The 24,377-nt window shown below is 46.2% G+C and overlaps 1 protein-coding gene across 5 annotated transcripts in view; it reads left to right on the forward strand.

Annotated features, from left to right (window-relative positions):
• Positions 1 to 24,377, forward strand: part of MTUS1 (microtubule associated scaffold protein 1) — a 460,214-nt gene that overhangs the window by 332,903 nt on the left and 102,934 nt on the right. The window contains exon 1 of one of the 5 annotated variants that reach the window (XM_063920831.1): positions 21,976 to 22,802. The exons of 3 other annotated variants lie outside the window; for them this stretch is intronic. In XM_063920831.1, the coding sequence (XP_063776901.1) occupies positions 22,682 to 22,802 (121 nt within the window). In that variant the 5' untranslated portion in view covers positions 21,976 to 22,681. Of the gene's footprint in view, positions 1 to 21,975; positions 22,803 to 24,377 lie in introns of those variants that run through there. One more of the 5 variants, XM_063920832.1, reaches the window with a different exon arrangement.

Consider the following 24,377-nt stretch of genomic DNA (forward strand, 5'->3'; position numbering starts at 1 on the left):
CTCAAGCACCTAACAGGCCAGATTTTAGTGATATCCATTATTGAGCACAGATGCTTCAATAATAATAACTGAAGTACTAGTAAAGTCGCCAGTGGATAAGCATAGTTACATACCTCCCATGTTTTGTGCTACTCAAGGAAGGGACAGTAATTCGCGCCTCAGACGCCCGCCCGAATTTGGGGGCGTGGCCTCCCGGCAAGCGCTCCATTTTGGTCACTATGGAGCCATGGACAGCGATCAGTGAGCTGCTGGTCATGTCCCCTGTCCCTCTCTGTCGGGAAATAGACGCATCTATTCACCACTGCTCTGATCAGAGCAGCGACTGTCAGTGACAGGGGGGGATCTCCCAACTGTCCCCCCACCTGCGGGACACTGCGACCCGAGGGTGGGACTGCGGGATAGACCGTGAAAAACAACTGTCCCGCCAAAATCGGGACAGTTGGGGGGTATGTAGTTCTACTTGCAACCTGGGCTGTTAGGCTGCCATGAGGAACGAGTTTGGGAGCCTCTGCTGCAATGCTTTTCACAGTAAATTCTTCAAGTGATGTGCTGTCATGAGATGCAGGAAAAACGTAGAGAGTATGCTAAATCATCTTGCAGCAGTTTTTTCGTGGACATTTTGATGCACGCAATTCCATCAAACGTGTGCTAAATTCACTGCTGCATGTTGCTTTATGTTCCAAGTAACCTTAGAGATATTGTTACTGGTCATGAACGTTTTAGAACGGTCATTGTTAATTGCATGTTTTGTGTGTGTGTGTGTGTGTGTGTGTGTGTGTGTGTGTGTTGTTTTGTTTTATTTAAAGTAGTTTTTTTTGGACAATTTTTATAGACCATTTTTAAAGCTTTCGTGCACTTCTGATTGTATCTTAAGGGGTATATTCAATAAGAGTCGGGTCCATTCTGACATGCAGTTCTCGGAATGGACCCGACAACCCCTATTCAAAAGAGCGGCCAAATCCGACTGTCTGATTTGGCCGTTTCCTGACCTGCTGTGGGTGCGCTGACAGCAGCGGCAGAGGAGGCTGTCAGCGGCGCCAGGGGTGAGGGGGGAGCAGTTAGCGGCGCTGGGGGTGACGGGGGAGCGGTCAGCGGTGCCGGGGGTGAGGAGATGTCTGCGGCGGTGGGGGGAGCAGTGGAGGAGATGGAGCGGACGGGGAGAGGAGAGAAGGAGACGAGGGAGCAGCGGCTGCAGCAGCGGAGGCTCATGGCGGCGTCCACCCGGCTCCAGCAAGCGGGACCTCGCTTGCTGGAGCCGGGTGGCCGCTGCCGCTGGGTTCCTGCTCTCCCCGCTGCAGCGTTAAACCCCCCCCGGGGTATCCTGGTCTCGGCTCCCTCATCTCAATCCGACTTTTTTTAAAGTCGGATTGAGCTTGTCGGAAACTGGGCTAAAACCTGTCGGGTTTGGCCCCGCTTCCGAAAATGCACGACTTGTCAGAATAAATGGGGCCATAATGAATAGGTCGGAAACCCCCTTCCGACCTAAAACTGTTGGAAGCTGCCGTCTTCCCCGGTTATATTCAATAACTATCGGAAGCTGCCAACCTGTCAGAATGAACACTGATCGCCGCCGATCAGCGTGCATTGTCGGAAGCGGGGCCAAACCCGACAGGTTTTAGCCCTGTTTCCGACATTCTTAATCCGGCTTTAAAAAAAGTCTGATTGAGATGAGGGAGTTGAAACCAGGAACGGGTGGGGGGGGGGGGGGGGGAGGGCAGCGCTGCAGCGTGTAGAGCAGGAACCCGGCGGCAGCGTCCACCCGGCTCCAGCAAGCGAGGTCCCGAGCCGGGTGGACGCCGCCGTGAGCCACCGCTGCTGCAGCTGCTGCTCCCCCGTCTCCTCCTCTCCCTGTCCGCTCCATCTCCTCTCCTCTCCCCGTCCGCTCCATCTCCTCCACTGCTCCCCCCACCACCGCATACATCTTCTCACCCCTGACGCCGCTGACCGCTCCCCCCTCACCTCTGGCGCCGCTGACCGCTCCCCCCTCACCTCCGGAGCCGCTGACCGCTCCCCCCTCACCCCCGGCGCCGCTCACAGCTCCCCCTGCCGCTGCTGTCAGCGCACCCACAGTGCTGACAGCAGCAGTAGGTCAGGAAACGGGGAACGGCCAAATCCGGCAGTCTGATTTGGCCACTCTTTTGAATAGTGGTTGTCTGGTCCATTCCGACAACTGCATGTCTGAATGGACCTGACTCTTATTGAATATACCCCTAAGTCTGATTTAAATATTAATGTTCTCATAGAAATAAGGATACAGTGTACATGGAAGGTCAGGGAGCCCATGTCTGCCAAGGAGGCCCACCCAAATTCCCAAAATGGTGTGGCCATACACCCTGGCCTCCAGTGTATCCAGCTCACACAGAGATTGTGAGTCTTCTAGTTATGTGAGAGTTACAATGGTGATAACACCTGCCAAGATGTAGACATCCAGACTCTGCACAACTAGCTCCGCCCCTATCCATTTATGCTGCGACCCAAGCTCTATCCCTTCAGTGCTAGCTGGGCGGGACGCACCCCCCACCCACCCTCTTTGAAGTAAAAAATCAGGATAGTTATTTAGTATCCACTGAACGTATTACAGAGGGACCACAGCAGATATTGCCAATAATTGATACAAACCCTCAATTCCCACTAGCAGCTGCAACCTATATAGGTGTCTATGGGGATGCGATGCTGCCAGATATTCCAACTTCTGGAACGCGATGCATTTCGGAGAGTAGCCTCCGCAGCTATGCAGCTGTAACCTATGGGCTGCACATAGCAGATTTAGCTGGCGGAGGATTCCTCTGGAAAAATTAGCTGGCGGAGGATTCCTCTGGAAAAATTAGCTGGCGGAGGATTCCTCTAAAAAAAATTAGCTGGCGGAGGATTCCCCTGGAAAAATAAATAAAAATATATGAAAGACTGTTTCTGAATTACTGGAGTAAGAGTGTTATTGTTTGTCGATAAATATAGTATTGTGTAACCTATAGGCCCTTTACTCTCAGCTGGTAATGTCACTTATTCTTTGACAAATAACTGCAACTCTTGTTTTTTTTTTTTTTTTTTTTTTTTATTATACTTTAAAATCAAACATTGAATATATTTTAATTATATCTATTATGATATTTAGTTTGTGTTTCAGGAAAAGTGCGCTATGTTTGATAAGTATTATAATCCCTTTTTAGATACTGTAACTCTGCTTATAGCCAATGCATCTAAATGTAGTGATAGCCTCTGGCAGGGGACCAGTCTCCTTGTTTTGGCTTATGACCAGGTAACACTAGGCTGCCCTCTGATAGATGCAGCCTCTGTGGAGTGTTTTGAAGTGTATTTATAGTGTATTTTCCTGTGGAAGCCTTGCAATATTGACACTAGTATAGCGGGTGTGGTTCGTTTTATCGACAGTGTGTAGGTCGACAATGTTTAGGTCGACCACTATAGGTCGACAGTCACTAGGTCGACATGGATGGAAGGTCGACAGGGGTTCTAGGTCGACATGTGCTAGGTCGACAGGTCTAAAGGTCGACATGAGGATTTATTTATTTATTTTTTTCGTTTTCTTCGTAGAGTGACCGGGATCCCAAATTAGTGCACCGCGTCCCCTCGCATGGCTCGCTTCGCTCGCCATGCTTCGGGCATGGTGCCTTCGCTCCGCTACCGCTTCGCTCGGCACACTTTACCGTTCCAATCGTAGTCCACGTGGACCGTTAAGTATGAAAAAATCCCCCCCCCCCCCCAAAAAAATGTGAAAAACTCATGTCGACCGCTAGACCTGTCGACCTAGCACATGTCGACCTAGAAACCCTGTCGACCTTCCATCCATGTCGACCTAGTGACTGTCGACCTATAGTGGTCGACCTAAACATTGTCGACCTAGACACTGTCGATCTTCAGACCGGATCCCAGTATAGCTAGATTTGCTACAAAAAAAAAAAAAGGTTTGTGCTGAATATTAAACTGCAAGTGAAATAACAGATGCTGCCAGGGTTGTAATAAGGGCGGAGCAAACCGTCTTGGAATGTTGTGGCTGTGATGTCAGTGTTGTTCTCACCTAGCTAGTGACGAGCATAGCTAGTCTGGTGGTTTATTGGCCGGAAACTACAGATGTTGCCTGATTGAGCAGATATTGGGGCAGATGTATTAATCTGGATAAGGCATATAAGGAAGTGATAAACCAGTGATAAATGCAAGGTGGTACACGCACCATCCAATCAGCTCCAATATGTAAATTAACAGTTAGGAGCTGATTGGCTGGTGCGTGTATCACCTTGCTTTTATCACTGGTTTATCACTTCCTTATGCCATCTCCAGGTTAATACATCTGCCCCATTGACAGAAGAGGACACACGGTAGTGGCCAGCTGACTCTGGCCCAATGTCGTACCTTCTCCCCTTCTGCTGCTGTAAGTAGGATTTTATATCACTAAGATTGTCCTTTGAGATGATTTCCACGTCTTCCTCTTTGGTGCCAGTACCACTTGTATGTTATCTATATTCAAGGCCCATAAACACATAGGTTGGAACAGACTCATCACTATTACATTAAGTGCCTTGAGTCCTGTTTGGAGAAAGAGCTATATAAATAAAATTATTATTGGGTTGGGCACGCGCTGCCGGGTTCCCGGCGGTCAGCATACTGTCCCCGAGATCTGAATGCCGGGGGGTGGGGTGGGCGCAGCGGACTCGGCGGCTCGAGCTCGAAGCGCTCACCACAGGTCCTATTCCCACTTTATGGGTGTCGTGGTAGGCATTCTGACTGCCGGCATTTGATCGCCGGGATTCCGGCGACTGCATGGTGACTGTCGGGATTCCGATCGCTGGTAACATGACCGCATCCCATTATTATTATCTTGATGCCATTGTACTTGATTAAATCTGTCACATTATGTTAATATTCTGCATAGGCGTTACACTATTTAATTTGTACTTGAGAATATTTCCATATGGTCATTTGTGGTTTTCACATTGGTATTTATGTCCAAATTCTGTGTACGGCTTCTTTGTATGCTCGGTAAAACTTACATGCGTTTCTCTTACGTCCTAGAGGATGCTGGGGTCCAATTTAATACCATGGGGCATAGACTGGTCCTTTTGGGAGCCACTGGCACTTTTAGAGTTTAACAGTGTGGGCTGGCTCCTCCCTCTATGCCCCTCCTACCAGACTCCGTTTAGAAAATGTGCCGGAGTTGTTTTATAGAGTAAATTAGGTTACAGGAAGGCTGCTGGCAACAGCCTTCCTGCTTCATGGGACTTGGGGGGGAAGTTAATGGTTCTCTATCTTCGCTGACAGGACACTGAGCTCCTGAGGGAGCTGACTGCAAGCCCACGAAGCGACCGCTCACTCCCGCAGCACGGCCACCACCCCCTAACAGAGCCAGAAGAAAGAAAAGTACAGCGCCGGCGACCTGGTTAGCGGGTCGCCGGCGGGAATGGCGGCACAAGGGTGGGAGCGCAGCTCTGATAGCCTGCGCTCCGGGAAGGCTCAACAACACACAGTGTAGGCGCTTTAAGGGGCGTCCTGAGCCAGTGCGGATCACCCTAAACTGGTCTAGCAGCTAACAGGGGCTAATCCCGCTGTTAGCGACAAAATCCTCAGGCCAGTATAATATAATTTGTGCGGGAAGCCGCGTGCCATTGGAGGGGGCGGGGCTTTTACTCAGAGGATCCAGCACTCACCAGCGCCATTTTCTCCCTGCAGATCATACAGACAGACACTGACGGGGAGCGCTGCCCTCCATATAACTCCAGCATACCTCTGCGGTACCAGGGTGTTATAGACAGGGGGGAAGTGTGATACTAGTACTAAGTACCCTGTTAAGGATATTTAGTCTGCGCCAGGCTTTTATCAGTATAATTGCCTAGAGGGGCGCTGTGTGGCTGGCTCCTTATACTCTGTGACACTCTGAAGGTACTCTGGGGGAAACTGTGTCTGACATTTTCCTGTGTGTATATCCCACATTACCATGTCTAAGGACTCTGTGTCCTGTGCTGCAGAGTGTTTATCTTCTCCTGAGGAGTCTCTTCCATATACTCAGGACTGCAATATGCTGTCTCAGCCTTCTGAATCCGAACCCCCATGGAATGATTGTTTAAGAGGAATGATATCCCAGATTTCAAGTAGGATGTCACATACTGAAAAAGAGACGCAGGTTTTGAGAAAATCTGTAGAGTTTGAAGTTTTCAGCTCCCACTACTTCGTCTAAGAGCCCACCTACATATCCGCAAAAGCATACACTTGCCCAGATAATGCAAGCTGACACTGAAACAGACTCTGATACAGGGGATGGTGATGGGGATATGCAGGGGGGAGATGCATCCCTTGCTAAAGGGGTGCAGCTCATGATTGTAGCCATTAGGAATGTTTTGCATATTACGGAAAAGGTACCTGAGCCGGAAGAGGAATCTTATTTTACAGTACATAAGAAATCCTCGTTCACTTTCCCGGCTTCAAAGGAGTTAAACTCCTTATTTGAAAAATCCTGGGAAAACCCAGATAAAAAATTCCAAATCCCTAAAAGAATTCTCATTGCTTTCCCTTTCCCTGAAGAGGATAGGAAGAAGTGGGAAAACCCACATATAGTAGACGCTTCTGTATCTAGGTTGTCTAAAAAGGTAGTTTTACCTGTCCCTAGTTCAACCGCCTTAAAGGAGCCAGCTGACCACAAGATTGAGGCTACGCTCAAATCACTATACACCGCTACAGGCATGGCCTTAAGGCCCACTATTGCTTGTTCATTGATTTCTAAAACCATAGTAAAATGGTCAGGCCCTTTACTAGAAGACTTAGATACTATGGATAGGAGTGACATTGACTTGTTTTTACGTCACATACAGGATTCTGCAGGTTTCATGGTGGGGGCCATGAAGGACATTGGCCTGCTTAATGCAAGGGTTTCTTCCATGGCAGTATCGGTACGCAGAGAACTCTGGCTACGCCAATGGACTGCGGATGCGGAATCCAAGAAAAGTGGGGAGAACCTACCCTTCACAGGTCAGGCACTATTTGGGGATGCATTGGATGCGTGGATTTCCACGGCGACTGCGGGGTAAGTCGACATTTCTTCCCTCTGCAGCAGCACCGGCTAGTAAATCTTATCCTACACCTTCAATGCAGTCCTTTCGGACCGCAAAATTGAAAAAATCCAAACCTCCCCCCACCTTCTTTAGAGGAGATAGGGGAAAATCCAGAAAACCTGCACAACCAGGTTCTGCTTCCTCCCAATCTTCAGCATGACTGTGTACCTCCCAGCCTGGAGATCAGGCAGGTGGGAGCGAGACTACAAGATTTCAGTCACGTCTGGGCGTCATCATGCCTGGACCCCTGGGTGACCGATATTGTTGCCCAGGGGTACAGACTGTAGTTTCAGGAACTCCCACCTCACAGAGTCTTCAAATCAGGCTTATCAGTTTCGCTGACACAGTGCTATCCTACAGGAAGCCATTCAAAAATTGGTACCAACAAAGGTTATTGTTCCAGTTCCACCTCGCCTAAAAACCAAGGATTATTACTAAGCCCTATGGTTCAGTAAGGACTATAATGAACCTGAAGTCATTGAACCCCTACTTGAGGGTTTTCCAATTCTAGATGGAATCTCTGAGAGCGGTGATCTCAGGTCTGGAGGAGGGGCAATTCCTAGTATTCCTGGATATCAAGGATGCGTACCTTCACATTCCGATCTGGCCGCCTCACCAGGCCTATCTGCGGTTTGCACTACAGGACTGTCATCAGTTCCAAACATTGCCATTTGGCCTCTCCACAGCACCAAGGGTGTTCACCAAGGTCATGGCGGAGATTGTTTCTCCTCCGCAAGCATGGAGTGAACATAATTCCATATCTGGACGATTTGCTGATAAAGGCGTCTTCCAGGGAATGGCTGTTGCAGAGTATTGCTCTCTCAACTCAGCTGCTCCAGGATGATGGGTGGATCCTGAACCTTACAGGAGACCTGGAACAGTACCTCCGAAGCTTCTTGTTGAGGCGAGAGGCCATTATGTCTATCTGAGGTTGCATTTGGAACCGACAAGGAGACTGCACTTCCTGGGGATGATACTCGACACAGACGTGCAGAAGGTATTCCTACCACTGGAAAAAGCATTGGTGATTCAATCCCTGGTCCGGGATGTCTTGAAGCCAGCCCGGGTGTTGGTTCATCAGTGCATTCTCCTTCTGGGAAAGATGGTAGCCTCCTAGGAGGCTCTACAGTACGGAAGATTCCATGCACGGTTCTTCCAGCTGGATCTCCTGAGCAAGTGGTCTGGATCACATCTTCACATGCACCAGCGAATACGCTGGTCACCGAAAGCCAGAATTTCGCTCCTCTGGTGGCTGCAAACTTCTCACCTTCTCGGGATTCAGAATTTTATTCTTCTAACCACGGATGGAAGTCTCAGAGGTTGGGGAACAGTCACCCAAGGAGAAAACTTCCAAGGAAGGTGGTCAAGTCAGGAAGCGGTCCTTCTGATAAACATTCTGGAGCTAAGGGCCGTGTACAACGGCTCTTCTTCAAGATCAACCCATTCAGGTTCAGTTGGACAACGTCACAGCGGTGTCCTACATAAACAGGCAGGGCAGAATGAAGAGCAGAGTGGCAATGTCAGAGGTAACAAAAATCCTTTTCTGGGCAGAAAGACACGCACTGGCGCTGTCGGCGATCTTCATTCCGGGAGTGGACAACTGGGAAGTGGATTTCCTCAGCAGACACTATCTCCATCCAGGAGAATGGGGCCTCCACCCGGAGGTATTTGCAGTGGTCACAAGCCGATGGGGGGGGTACCTCAGATAGACCTAATGGCCTCTCGCCTCAACAAGAAGCTTCGGAGGTACTGTTCCAGGTCTCGAGACTCACAGGCAGTGGCAGTAGACGCCCTGGTGACTCCGTGGGTGTTCCAGTCAGTGTATGTGTTCCCTCCACTTCCACTCATCCCAAGGATTCTAAAACTAATAAAAAGAACAAAAGTTCAGGCGATCCTCATTGCTCCGGACTGGCCAAGAAGGGCTTGATACGTGGATCTTCTGACATTGCTGCTGGAGGATCCAAGGCCTCTTGCTCTTCACGAGGACCTTCTACATCAGGGGACATTCGGTTATCAACCCTTAACGCAGCTACGTTTGACAACATGGAGGTTGAACTCCAGATCTTTGCTCAGAAGGGCATTCCGAACAAGGTTATTCCTACTCTGATCCAAGCTAGGAAGGGGGTAACGTCTAAACATTACCATCAGATTTGCAAAAAACATGTCTTGGTGTGAATCTGAGAAGTTTCCTACGGTGGAGTTTCAACTGGCACATCTTCTCCTCTTTCTGCAAGCAGGGGTGGATGTGGGCCTATGCTTGGGTTCCATCAAGGTCCAAATTTCGGCTATGTCCATTTTCTTCCAGAAACAATTGGCTGCTCTCCCTGAGGTTCAGACTTTCTTGAAAGGAGTTCTGCACATCCAACCACCCTTTTTGCCTCCTACGGCACCTTGGGATCTTAATGTGGTGCTGCAGTTCCTGCAATCGGATTGGTTTGAACCTTTACAGAACGTGGACGTAAAGTTTCTTACTTGAAAGACAGTGTCACTGTTGGCATTGGCATCTGCAAGACGTGTGTGTCTGAATTAGGGGCATTGTTGCACTGGAGCCCCTACTTGATTTTCCATGAAGATAGGGCTGAACTCAGAACGCGTCGGCAATTTCTTCCGAAGGTTGTGTCGGCCTTTCATATCAACCAACCTTTCTCTGGCTGGGTCCACAGGATTATCCACAGGATAACATTGGGATATTGTCGAGCGACAGCGAAAATGGCACCAACACGGTCACAAGCTTTCTGGCCTCCCAGGATGCATTGGGGCCTCCACTATATAGTCCCGCCCACTGACTCAGTCAGATCAGTTTTTTGCTTGGTGCGGCTGGAAGCCGCATGGTCACAGGGCTGCTGTGAGGGCAGCCTCAAGCTTTCATTATTTTATTTTTATAGACGTACTATATTGTTTTTGAGCGACTTATCTTAACAGCGTCTTAAACGCATTCTAGAAAGAGTCGCTCCAACAACTCCCCACCGGGTCGCAACAACGCTTACCTTCGGGTATCAGTGCTGTCTCGACGGGCGTCTGTGTCGGATGTTCTAGCAGGTCCAGCAGACGTAACCGGGCTGTGGCCGGAGCATGGGGAGACGGTGAGTCTATGGACTTCCTCTTACTAGAGGGGTCAGGACACAGCTACACTGATTTTGGTGGAGACTACAAACAGTGTGTTGATGCGCCGAACATATAGAGTGCGACAGCGCTACGCTCCGGGAATCATAGGCGCCAGGACTAGGTAGAGGCCGCGATCCGGGGAGTTTAAGTCAACAGGGGGATTCAGATGCTCTCCTGGCCGTCCCTCCTCCGAGTTCATGGCCAGTTCCCGCATGTTTCTCGTTTCATGAACTAAATGACCTCACTTCCGGCTCAGACGCTACCACGAGGGTACTCGGTCGCAGCTTAGACGCTGCAGTTGTGTACACTGGAGATAAACCCGCCAGGCCTTAGCGTCTGCATACATGTGGAAGTCGCTCCGTGTCTGTTATCAGTTATCAAGAGCGGCAGGGTACACCAGTAGCGCCTGAATCCACTCAGCGTTTTACGAGCGTATTTGCTTGGATATGGAAGTGTGGTGAGTCTCCCTGTATCCCGCTCCCTGGAGGCAGGGTATACAGTACTAAAAATTCTCTCTACTTTTTAGTATGCATTGTTAATTTTTAGTACCTATTGCATATGAGACCTGTATATTACTGTGTTTTCTGCATGTTATGTTGAAAAAAGAACCAGTTTAAAACCGAAGTACAATTTTCCTACTTATGTATAAGTTATTATGGAGGTTGTATTCTCATATGACAATGTCTAATGCTTTAACATGTGACTGACTGCTAGTATGTGTGCTGACTTTTCTGTGTAATGTCAGTCCTGTTCTGACCCTCAAATCAGGTGCACTGTGGTCAGATTGATCTCACCTCTATATACTGACATATAGGGTGATTTTCAGTCACAAATTGTGTAGTCAATAACAGGTTAATACCATGTCTGTGAGCGACAAAAGTGATGAGGAGAATTTATCAAGCACTCCTACAGCCCTAACATGCTTATCTTGTAAGTCAGGGGTAATTGATATGAATCAATTGGTCACTTATGAGGGTTTGTGTGCAAACTGTTTCGCTTTTCAGTGAAATAAAAAAACAGGAGTTGGTTCAACCACCAACAGAGCCACCATGGAATATGTTCGCAAAGACTCTGTCTTCAATAGCGGACAGGTTAGCTCCGGTAGCACCACCTCAAGGGTTAGGTTACACTATGAACCCATACATGCAGCTCCCTTCCTATGGTTTCGTTCCAGTAGCTTCTACAAGCAACCAAGGGGCAGGTAAGACTAAGACAGATGCGTCTGTGTGGCAGACTACACAAGATGATACATCGGATGATGATGACGATACAATAGTTTCAACTCCGTATGATGATCAGTCGCAGAGCTTTAGTTCAGAAGATGTAGCTGAACTTATTAATGCTGTAAAGGCTGTTCTCTCGTTGGAAGAGCCAGCCAAGACAGTGTTACAAGCAAAAGCACCTGTATTTAAACGAACAAAATTAGTGAAAGCTGAATTCCCAGCGTCGGATGAGCTGACTGAAATGATGGATGAGTCTTGGGCAGCGCCCAGTAAAAAGTATAAGATTCCTAAGAGATGGGATTCTTATTATCCATTTCCTGCTGTGGATTGTTCGAAAAGAGAAGTTCCTCCAAAAGTAGATGCACATGTTCTGCGACTCGTGCATAAATCTGCTTTACCACTGTCATCTACCTCATTGAATGATGTCACAGACAGAAGGGTAGAGAGCCTGTTGAAAAATATTTTTTCTCTAGTAGGAGCAGTGGTAAGACCTGCTATGGCTTCGGCCTGGGTAGCAAAGGCAATGGGTGAATGGATAGAGGAACTAGAGAATTACATCCCTTCTCCTACTAGGGAGCAAGAGGATCGTTTTTGCCGTTTAAGACAATCTGCCCAGTATTTGGAAGAAGCAGCAATTGATGTAGGCACAGTTGCTTCTAAAGCTTCAGCCTTGACAGTAGTCGCTCGCAGAGCAGTTTGGCTACGGACCTGGAAGGCAGATGCGTAGACCAAGAAAGAATTGGAAGCATTGCCTTTTGTCGGTAATATATTATTTGGAAAACCTTTATCGGATATCCTAGAATCAGAGGCTGAATCGAAAAAGGTCAGATTTCCGGCTGCTTATAACCCTAAGTCCAAGGGTTTAAAATTTCGCTCATTTCGTTGGCAAAGCAAAGCGAAAGCTAAAGAAGAGCCTAAGCAACCCCAGTTTAAATCCAGGGGTAGGAAGCAGTGGGCTAGCAAAAAGCCAGCTTCCAAACCTGAACAGAAACCGTCAGCCTGAAGAGACGGGCGTCCGCCTGGAGGATTCCAGGGTTGGGGGCCGACTCCTTCTTTTTGCACACATATGGCAACAGTCAACAGCAGATGCTTGGGTGCAGAAGGTAGTATCTCAGGGGTATGGGTTCCCATTCAGGAGGCAGCCTCCTCAAAGATTTTTTTGCACCAGCCCGTCTCGTATAGAGTCGAAGGCCAATGCCCTGCAAGAAGCAGTCCAAAAATTACTGCAGTCAGGTGTGATTGTCCCAGTACCTCCATCACAAAGGGGACAGGGGTTTTACTCCAATCTATTTCTAATCCAGAAACCAAATGGGTCATAACGACCAATTCTATATCTGAAAATGTTGAACAACTACATATGGATCCCGAAGTTCCACATGGAGACGTTGCGCTCCATAATGTTGGCTATGGAACCGGGAGATTACATGGTATCTCTGGATGTACGGGATGCTTACCTACATGTGCCTATAGCACTATCACATCAGTGTTACCTCAGGTTTACCATCCTCCAGGAACATTTCCAGTTCCAAGCTCTGCCGTTCGGGCTAGCTACAGGGTGTTTACCAAGATCATGGTGGTTATTATGGCAGCTTGTCTGCGCAAACGAGGGATAAGAATATTCCCATACCTCGACGACCTGTTAATCTTAGCACAGTCGCAAGATTTACTGTTGAGCCATCTTCAACAGACGATAGTTTGTTTACAGAATCACGGGTGGCTCATAAATTGGGAAAAGTCGTCCCTGAATCCGTCACAGCGGATGGTTCATTTGGGGGCCATGTTGGATTCAGACCTACTGAAAGTTCTCTTACCAGAGAAAAAGATAGTCAAGGTGCAGGTCATGGCTCAGGAAGCGTTGCAATCCCAGACAATGTCAGTCCATGCAGCAATGCGACTGTTGGGTCTGATGGTATCAACCTTCGACATGGTGGAATATGCGCAATTCCACTCCAGACCGTTGCTGCACCTTATTCTGACCAAATGGAATGGAAATCATGAGACGATAAAGAAGCAGATGATAAAGATTCCAGTAAATGTAAAAAGGTCTCTAGCGTGGTGGCTACAGACAGACCATTTAAACAAGGGGAGACCCTTTTGGATAAAAGAGTGGCAAGTCCTGACAACAGATGCCAGCCTGCAAGGCTGGGGGGCGTTACTAGGAAGCCTATGGTTCCAGGGAAAATGGACCGCAAGGGAAAGTCGCCTGCCGATAAATCTGTTGGAGTTAAGGGCCGTTTACTTGGCTTTAGTTCAGGCAAAGGACAATCTACAAGGAAGACCAGTCCAGATCCGCTCAGACAATGCGACGGCAGTAGCATACCTCAATCATCAAGGAGGAACTCACAGCAAGAGTCTGATGGAGGAAGTAACTCCCATTCTAAAATGGGCAGAACTCCATCTCCCAGCATTGTCAGCAGTATTTGTCCCGGGTGTACTAAACTGGGAAGCGGATTTTCTCAGTCAGCACACCATTCAGGATACCGAATGGGCACTACACCCAGAAGTGTTTCAGACGACACTGGTGAACAGATGGGGTCTACCAGAGATAGACCTTATGGCGTCTCGTCTAAACAACAAAGTTCCGAGGTACAGATCGAGAACAAGGGACCCAGGAGCGGTCCTTGTAGACGCACTGTCAGGAGAATGGAGGTTTCAGCTGGCGTATCTGTTCCCGCTACTATCTCTGTTACTCAGAGTAGTGAGAAAGATAAAACAGGCAAAAGGAGCAATCATTCTAATAGCTCCAGCTTGGCCAAGAAGGCATTGGTACACAGATCTGTTGAGAATGTCCATGGGAGCACCGATACTGCTCCCTCAACGTCCAGATCTGCTAATGCAGGGTCCTTGTTGTCACAGTCATCTGAATCGCCTGTCTTTGACGGCGTGGCTGTTGAAACCTCTATCTTAGAGGCTAAAGGATTTTCGAAACAAGTAATCCAAACTATGCTTAGAGCAAGAAAGCCTTCTTCGGCCCGTGTGTATCATAGATTATGGCAAGCCTATATTCATTGATGTACTGGAAAAAATTTCAATCCGAGATCTTTTAAAGTAGCTAGGATTTTGGATTTCCTTCAGGCAGGATTGGATAAAGGGTTGAAAGTTGCTTCCTTGAGGGTCCAAGTTTCAGCGTTAACGGTATGGTTTCAGCAGAAGATTGCTGATTTACAAGATGTACATACATTTTTTCAAGGAGGAGTACATACTCAACCTCCATTTGTTCCTCCTGCAGCTCCCTGGGATTTGAATTTAGTTTTTAAATTTCTCCAGGGTCCTTTGTTTGAACCACTTGAGAGCGCAGATCTTAAGTGGTTAACGGTTAAAGTTCTTTTTTTACTGGCAATGGCGTCAGCCAGAAAAGTGTCAGATTTAGGAGCATTATCATGTAAGTCTCCTTTCCTAAGTTTTTTTCCAGACAGAGCAGTTCTCAGAACGAGATCTAGCTATCTTCCAAAGGTGGTATCAAAGTTTCACCTGAATGAAGAGATTGACGTGGTCCGGGCTTTAAGAATCTACATAGATCGTACTAGTGCCATCAGGAAAACAGATTCTCTCTTCATCCTCTACGGATTCCATAGAAGAGGATGGCCTGCTAGCAAACAGACGCTGGCGAGATGGCTCCGAATGGTAATATCAGAAGCTTATTCTCATGCAGATCTCCCTATTCCGGCTAATGTCTCTGCACACTCTACACATTAGGTAGGTCCTTCATGGGCAGCACAACAGGGTGCTTCAGCAGAACAGATTTGTAAAGGCAGCCACAAGGTCTTCCATAAACACATTCATCAGATATTATGCCTTGGATACTTTTGCCTCTCATGACGCAGACTTCGGGCGAAAGGTCCTCCTGTGCAATCAGGAGCGTCCCCACCACTAAAATGGCTTTGGGAATCCCAATGTTATCCTGTGGATAATCCTGTGGACCCAGCCATAGAAATATACGTTATGGTAAGAACTTACCATTGATAACGTGATTTCTCTTATGTCCACAGGTATCCACAGGGATCCCACCCTGACGCATCTGATTTGAGGATCTAGACAATCACTAAACCTCTTCCTTCTTGTATGGAAGGGTGTGCATGTGTGTTCTTATCGCCTAAACAGGTCTCTGCCTGATGTTCCTGCCTAAAATCGCTGTGGAAAGAACTGATCTGATTGAGTCAGTGGGCTGGACTATATAGTGGAGGCCCCAATGCATCCTGGGAAGCCAGAAAGCTCGTAACCGTGTTGGTGCCATTTTCGCTGTCGCTCGACAATATCCCAATGTTATCCTGTGGATACCTGTGGACATAAGAGAAATCACGTTATCAACGGTAAGTTCTTACCATAACGTATATATTGTGGTGCCAGTGGCTACTGACACCTCCATTGCCTCAAAGTCCTTGAATGTTGTGCGGGCTTTGAAGATATGTGAGGAGAACCTCTCGTCACAGGAAATCGGATGCACTGTTGTCCTTTATGATCCCAACAAGATTGGGTGTCCTGCTTCTAAGCAGACAATTTCTCGCTGGATCAGGCTTACTATCCAGCATTCTACGGCGGGATTGCCGATTCCAAAATCTGTAAAGGCCCACTCTACTCGTAAGGTGGGTTCTTCCTGGGCAGCTGCCCGGGTTGTCTCGGCTTTGCCGAGCAGCTACTCGGTCAGGGTCGAACACGTTTATACTTTGGCCTCTGAGGACCTAAAGTTTGGTCAGTCAGTTCTGCAGGAACCTCAGCACACTCCCTCCCGTACTGGGAGCTTTGGTACATCCACATGGTACTAAATTGGACTCCAGCATCCTCTAGGCTGTAAGAGAAAATAGGATTTGAATTACCTACCGGTAAATCCTTTTCTCGTAGTTCGTAGAGGATGTTGGGTGCCCGCCCAGTGCTTCGTATTCCTGCATTGTTACTTGGTTCAGTGTTGTTGGTTCAGCTGTTGCTGAATTGTTACAAGTCGGTTAGCTTGGCTTTCCTTTTTTATGTGTGAGCTGGTGTGAATCTCACCTCTATCTGTTTATTTCCTTCTCTCGAAGTATGTCCGTCTCCTCAGGCACAGTTTCTGGACTGAGTTTGGTAGGAGGGCCATAGAGGGAGGAGCCAGCCCACACTATTAAACTCTTAAAGGGCCAGTGGCTCCCAAAGGACCTGTCTATACCCCATGGTACTAAATTGGACCCCAGCATCCTCTACAGAGTACGAGAAAAGGATTTACCAGTAGGAAATTAAAATCCTATTTTTGCTGGGCAAAGACATAACACTGCCTTGTGGAAGCTTTCTATGAAGACTCCGACTGCTTTATGGCATCATTATCAGATCATTGGGTGCCTTCATGAGTAAACAGTCTCTCTTGTTCCATACCTATTGGAACTAGGACACTATTAGAGTATATGCCACAGACCAGAACGATATGAAATGGTCTGTGTTGGTATAGGCTGGGTTCAGTGCATACAGCTACATGTAGCGTTGAGAATGTTTTCTCCCTGGAAAGTAAAACCTGTTTGCATTTTTTTGTTTCCACTACCATAAAGCATTCCGTGTATGTGTATCCCTGCTTTCTTGTACAGTAATAGCTGTAACTAGCAGCTTCCCTCACAAATCTATCATTCCTGCCGTTTCTATCCAGTAATTTTGAGCATTTACTCATAGTTTCTTGTAGATCTATTCAGTTATTTCTAACCATTTATAGCAGAGCTAGCCCTAACCAATTGATGCCTTAGGCAAGATTTTGGCTTGTGCCACCTAGTACTGCCATTGGTTCCGCCTCTGACCCAGCACCCCTTGTCCAGCACAGCACCCATCACCCAGCAGCACAGATCACAGCAGCAGCCTTTAAAACCCATCACCCCTCAACCATAGCAGTCCTCATCCACAGAGCTGTAACGTAGACATCTTGGTGCTCTGTGCTAGCTAGAGCATTGACACCTCCACGCCCCATATTTGAAATAACAGCACGTGCCTTACTGGCCAAATGATTGGCGATTTCAAAAATATGGGCAGACTCGCACAAGCGGCAGGATGTAATGGTGTCCGAGATCGCTGGAGGTACGTGATGCCAGATGATCTTGGAGGTTTTTTTAGCGGAGCAAAACCATTCCTCGTAAGGGATTGCCCCGTTAAAAAATAGTCTCGTTTTCACTCAATGTAAAGGAAGTGCTTGGGTTGTATTTTGGGGAATCTAAATACAATCCAAGCACTTGGTTTTAACTTGGTGAAAAAGGGACAATATCTATGTCATTGTTTTTATGGTTGTTTTATTAATGTTTTATGTATACTGGTACTAGGCACCTATTTACATATTCTATTGCTCTGGATATCCAGCCACTTCTAAAGGAAAAGTTGTAATTACTTCAGATAGGTGTACTGTATGTTACAGTTGATATTAAGAGTTTTTCATACATTGTTTATTATGTTACAGTATAAGAATAAAGCAAAAACGTATTTTAAAGAATTATTTAGAATTTAGTGGTCATAGTCAGCGCTAGGGGTACACCCCTTTTTAAAGTTTGCTGTTTTCCAGTCCCAGGGAAGGTGGACCACTGTCCTCCATGAGGAACTACTCGGGAGACCCATGACAAGCGCAGCCTTCCCACCCATCTTTAACACTACGTGCACACAGCCTGTTCCCTCGAGTCACCACACACACACACACACACACACACACACACACACACACACACACACACACACACACGCCCAGTGATCACACACAGGTTACCACCAGGTGAAATGACCGCAGGAGCCAGACAGACATAGGTGGTGCAGGCAGAGCCACACACAGACCACCCATGCCCATGCAAAGTTGAGGATGTGTCATAATCATGGACCCTTGTGACCATGCCCCCTTTAAAAAAAAATTAAATAAAAAACCCTACCATGCGGCAGGCACCTCAAGCTGGCCCAGGAGAGAAGGCACGGGACTTGCCCAACGGTTGATCAGTCAGGTGCCCCGCCCCCCAAAACCGCCGCTGCCCCTGTCAAGCTGAGCGCGCCTAGGCTTTTTTCACGCCTGCCCCTGTGCATTTCAAGTGCCATAGGCCTATGTTGGGAACGTAGGGGTATTTTTGTTGCACTATCATCCTTTAGCAACTAAATGTGCCATTATATTTGATGTTAAGCATCTAACAGAGCAGTGTGGACAACAGACTGCTTTTTTTCTCTTTGTTTGTGTATGTGGTTATATGTATGTGTGTGTGTGTGTGTGTGTGTGTGTGTGTGTGTGTATGTATGTATGTCACAGCGCTTCACTTTTTCCACATTTTGTTATGTTACAGCCTTATTCCACACTGGAATACATTAATTTTTTTTCTCTCAAAATTCTACACACAATACCCTATAACGTGAATAACGTTTTTTTGAGATACAGGTATTCGCAAATTAAAAAAAAAAAACTTTTAAGAAATCACATGTACATAAGTACTCAAGTCTTTGCTCAATACATTGTAGATGCACCTTTGACAGCAATTATGCACACCTGTGGCAAGCGCAGCAAGCCCGAAAGGGTTTTTTGCGCTTGCCCAGCTGCCGGCATTCCAGCGGTCGGTATGCTGGGCGCCAGGATCCCAGGCACCGTGGAAACATACTACACCCATATCATGTTTTGGCAGCCTGTGGCACTACACATCCCTGTATGCGTTAACAGTTTTAGCATGGTCTAACAGCAAAAGTGTGGCAGGCATGCTGGAATGGGAATAAATATGTATTCCTGGCGGACGGGATGCCGGCTGTCAGTCACCCGACAGCGGCACCCGCCAGAATGCCGGCAGCGGGGTGAGCGGTACAAGTCCCCTTGCAGGCTCGCCACGCTGTGGGCAGGGTGGCCTGCTTCACTCACTACAGGATCTATTCCCACTCTGAGTGTTGTGGACCCTGTGAGCCGGTATTCCTGCTGGTGGCATAGCTGGCTGTCGAGCTTCCAGCGTCTGTATCCTGACCGTTGGGATGAAAACAGCCAGCAAATTGCCTCCCACTGGAATGTGTAGTGCCACAAGTTTCCTATGCCCAATGTATATAATGACTATATCTTTTGAGACAGATTTTAGTTAATAATAGCATGAAAATATAACAGGTTACGAATGCTTGTTACAGTAAGGTTGATATTTATAATTTGTTAGTTACAAATGGGGGTGGCCGGTGTATAGGTTACATTTCATCATTGTAAGGGCTCCTGCCACTTTAGATGTGATAATATAGGGCACTGCCAGGTAATGAATAGTAACCTTTTTGTACTGAAGCTCTATGCAGAGTGGGAGCTTAGGTATTCATGTTTTCACAAGTTGGATTTTTTCCCTCATTGTGGAGGTAACTATCGCTTCATATAATTGTCAGCCAACACCCGAATACTCAGAGAATACATTTATAAATGTGATCCTTTAATAGCCTGTCTTTATGAAGTGTCTCCTGTGCACATTGCTTTGCACAACGTTCTATTATTTTTCTCAGACTATTACAAAATCTCTGAATATGGACTTTTGCACCCATTGCAACAGTAGCCCTGTATCTGCCCTAACAGTAACCCCAGATCTGCCCTATACTAATGTAACGGTAACCCCGTAGCTGCCCTGTACTAATGTAATGGTAACCCCGTAGCTGCCCTGTACTAATGTAACGGTAACCCCGTAGCTGCCCTGTACTAATGTAACGGTAACCCCGTAGCTGCCCTGTACTAATGTAACGGTAACCCCGTAGCTGCCCTGTACTAATGTAACGGTAACCCCAGATCTGCCCTATACTAATGTAACGGTAACCCCGTAGCTGCCCTGTACTAATGTAAAGGTAACCCCGTAGCTGCCCTGTACTAATGTAAAGGTAACCCCGTAGCTGCCCTGTACCAATGTAACGGTTACCCCGTAGCTGCCCTGTACCAATGTAACGGTAACCCCATAGCTGCCCTGTACCAATGTAACGGTAACCCCGTAGACGCCCTACACTAAATCATATCCTATGTGTATTAGCAGTAAAAAAAAAAAAAAAAACAAACACACCTGACATACCAGTGTTACAAGAGCATCTAATACGCACAGAGCTACTGTATATTTAGGCTCCTACAATGTGTTTACCCCACAGTAAATGCATGTGGATAGTATAAGATGTGTTCTGTAAGCAGGTGTTATCTGTGTAGTGGGGGGTGTAGTATGTTGGGTATGGTAGCACTAGTACAGGAGTTTCTGGTATCATACCTGTTCACATGACTGTTACTATTGTTATCTATGTTAGTAAAACACTTCAGCGATCAGTATAATGCCTAAAACTGAAAAATACTTTAATTGTAACCGCAGTTATCTGTGGGCACTTCCAGTTTTAGCTGTGGGGTCCAGTGATTGGGTGTAACCCGCTGAATATAGAGGAAGGTAAATAACTTTCCTTACAAGTCAGGTACTTTCTGGCTAAGCTGATGTTGCTCACTGCATGCTGCAGTGTGCTGACCTTTCCATTCCACAGCCATATTTTCAGACTGAGCAATCATTAGACAGCCATGTGAGCAACCTTGTATGCTGCAGAAGACACAATGGTCTTATTGGTTTATTTTCATTCAGTAATATATGTATGATCTCTGAGCTGATCCTCTAGTTAGCTGTAAAGATCCCCCATTTTGGTGCCTATTGTGGTGTTATAGTTGCAGTGGAGTGAATCTCACGGCATTTACCTCACATGCCTGTTTTGTTTATCCTGAGGATTGTTGTCAGGGTATTATTCTGTGACAGGGTGTGTACTCCTTAAATACTGTAGTAAATCCGGTTTGAAAGTGGAAAACACATCCTGGCATTCACGTGTGGCCAAGCATGCTTCAATTATTGTGTTACATGGTCTACTATTGTTATTTCACACCGCTTTGTATCTGTATGAATACACCCCAGCCGGCAACTGTACAATAAATGGGATTATTTCTGTCTTGAGCGGCTGAATGAACCAAACAGATTTTGTAGTTGTTTTTTTTTAAACCTTTTTCAGGTTTTTGGCATGGAACAGTTCACTTGTGTAATACATGCGTTTAGAAGACTTAGAACTTGATGTAAATTGACTGGCAACGTCAGCCTTTTTGTTATTCACTCGTTTTAGTGCATACAGTAATGTTCACAAATATTTCACTTATGTGTAGAGAATGAATGTAACCGCGTTATTGCACTAAGCTGATGTGTGGGCATTCCCAATAAAACCTTAGCAATTCTGTTCCCGTTGTAATTCCCTATATTTAATATTTACTTCATAAAGCACAATAGGAACAATTAGCACTTTATAGTGTTATGACCTGTCTTGGGAACCTATGTGGGCACACCATACACTGGTCTTTGTTATGCAGAAAAATCTGTGACATGTTTTATTCCCAAAAACCAGCATAGAAATAAACATATCCTGCTTGGAAGCTGGTTAAAGAAGAATTCCCTTATTGCCACGTTTTCTTAATAATTAATGAATATGGAATGTTTCACTAAGAGGATTGTTATCCTGTTTAAATGAGTGGGAGATGCCAGCATCCCCATGCATATGTAAGAGGAAATGTCCCATGGGAAGCATTGCCACCATTTTGTTCTGGCTTCCTCCGATTCTGCTGTGAAGAATACAATTAAGGCAGCCTGCAGAATTACTCCAGTCATTGTCGCAGCCTGTCTGGATGAGCGATGGACGTTTGTAGATTGGATGCTGTGCCGTTCTATCATCACCTCCCACCTTCTTCCCTTTAATCACATCACTGAACACCTCTGAGCTGTGCTGAGAATAAGACTGGCTTTTTTTTTTCTCCTTTTCCCACTAGCTCTGCGGCTGCTGGGTAATCACAGGCTGCTTACACATTCACTTGTTACCTTACTACTGTTGTCTTGGTGCTGCATGATTCCTATCTCTACAGCTATATATGTACCTATAGGAACAACGTCCCTGCACAGGAGCCGGTCTATTATGGTCACACTGTATTTATAATCATTTATAAACTGAGCATTATAAAGCAGCAAGAAGGGTTAAACGGCTTTCACCCTGCATAATAGATTGTTATGCATGGACATGGTGTGATGTAATTCAGTGGCTGCCTTTCTTCACAGGCACTGGGAGGAGGTCTTATTCTCAGGGCACGCTTTGTTTCTGCAACATCTGGTTGGGGGGGAGTGCTGCCGGACAGATTTGCATAGTGGATTTCTGCTTTCTGGGATTTGTTATGTGCCCGCCTGGCAGCCAAGGTGATGGAATGAGCTGCCTTTTTGAATTGCTTTTTCCTGTATTGCTTCTGCTGCTTGGCCCTGGATCATTGGTGGTGAGCTAAAAATATAGCGTGGTAGTACATGGAGGCAGTTTCTTGCAGGATTTTCCTCCACATTTTCTGAAGACATGTTATGGTCTCCCAATTTCTCCTTATCCAATATGCGTGTGCGGCTGACAGCAAGCGGACTGCTCCGGAATCTGCGGCTCCCTACTGGGTACGGAAAAAGCACAGTTATCTTTCATGCAGGTTAGTGCTGTCTCCGTGTCCTGCGATCAGTGCTGTGTTCTACTAATAGCAGGTGACATCTTGTTTACTGCTCCAGCTGATAGCTGAGACACACTTGCTTAGGTGTGCGGCTGTTTATATATAGGTGCCTGGTACGTAGCTGCATATGTGGAGTGTGTGTATATAGATTATATTAATGGGATCTACAGTATTGTATTTTTCATAGTTTATTTGATTTATAGGTTTTCCTGGTATAATGCTGTAGTAAAAAAAAAAAAATATTATATACGTAGCTTAGTCTATTTCACTTGATTACGCGGTTGTGTTTTCAGTTTTAGTGCACTGGAGATTATCTACTGTACACTGACAGTGTAGTAATACTAGCGGTTCATTCGTCTTTCATATATGGTGATCGATTTGAATAAAAAGATTTCAATACATTGAGTAACCTGAGAGCGATGGGGGCTGGTAATCCAGATGACCTGTTTGGCAATTATGGGTGAATAATTGGATTTGCTATGCATTGATTTTCTTATTAATATGTTATCTTTAACTGAATCAAGAAGGTTTATTTGGAAGCGTATTAATTTTCTACAACAGCTAGTGTGTAAGAGCCCTGTCTTGTTGGATCTCTGATGCAAGTCTTATCAATAGATGTGTGTGTGTTCATATCTCACATAGGGGGGTATTTATCAAAGCTCGAGAGAGATAAAGTACCAGCCAATCCACTTCTGCCTTACATTTTACAGGCTGAGTTTGAAAAATGACAATTAGGAGCGGATTGGTTGGTAGCGGATTGGTTGGTACTTTATCTTTCACAATTTTATCTCTCTCCAGGCTTTGATAAATACCCCCAATAAGCTGATAAATCAGGCTGTGAGGAAATAATAAGAGGATTTATTAATTTTCTATCCTTCCTTATGTTCTTTCTTTCACCCTCACACATTTGTAGTATTGAGTCACTGGATCTGATCTTCTAGTGACTCAGACTTCACAATCCATAAAAAATAACTAAATTGTGAGTCAAATTTCCTGATCCATAGAAAAGGATTCAGTCAGTCTGGGTTCCTAGGTGATTGTAAAATATCCGCTATAAAATCTATGCAGATAAAAATAGCATTTGTGTAGCCTTTAATTACAGACCAGGTGGATTCAGCTGCAGCTTTCAATCTGCTGGAAAATGTTGTGATGTTTTTACAGACGTGTAGTGGAGCAGAAATGATCTGAAATCAGAGCATGGTTACATCAAGTAGCAACAAACAATACAAGACGTTACAAATTATAGAGCTTGAAGGTAATACGTGCAGTAAGGTGTGTTTATCTAGAATCACTGTGGGATTTGTACAGCGGGAATAGGTGGTTTGGGTAAGGCTAATGTTTATTGCCGCCATTCAGTGAGAAACTGATTCAGGATCCAGCATTAAGGAGGATTGGTGCCATGTTACAGGGCTGCCTATGTTTATTTAGAGAGCAGATATTTATTCCATGAGAGACTAGTACTGTGATTGTCAGGGTAAGTAGAGAGCTGGTATTAGCCAATCTTTCACAAGCTATTGGTAATAGCCCCTCTAAAAGCTTACTATAGAAATTGCACCT

The sequence above is a fragment of the Pseudophryne corroboree genome, chromosome 1 (genome assembly GCF_028390025.1).
Source record: "Pseudophryne corroboree isolate aPseCor3 chromosome 1, aPseCor3.hap2, whole genome shotgun sequence".
Classification (NCBI taxonomy): domain Eukaryota; kingdom Metazoa; phylum Chordata; class Amphibia; order Anura; family Myobatrachidae; genus Pseudophryne; species Pseudophryne corroboree.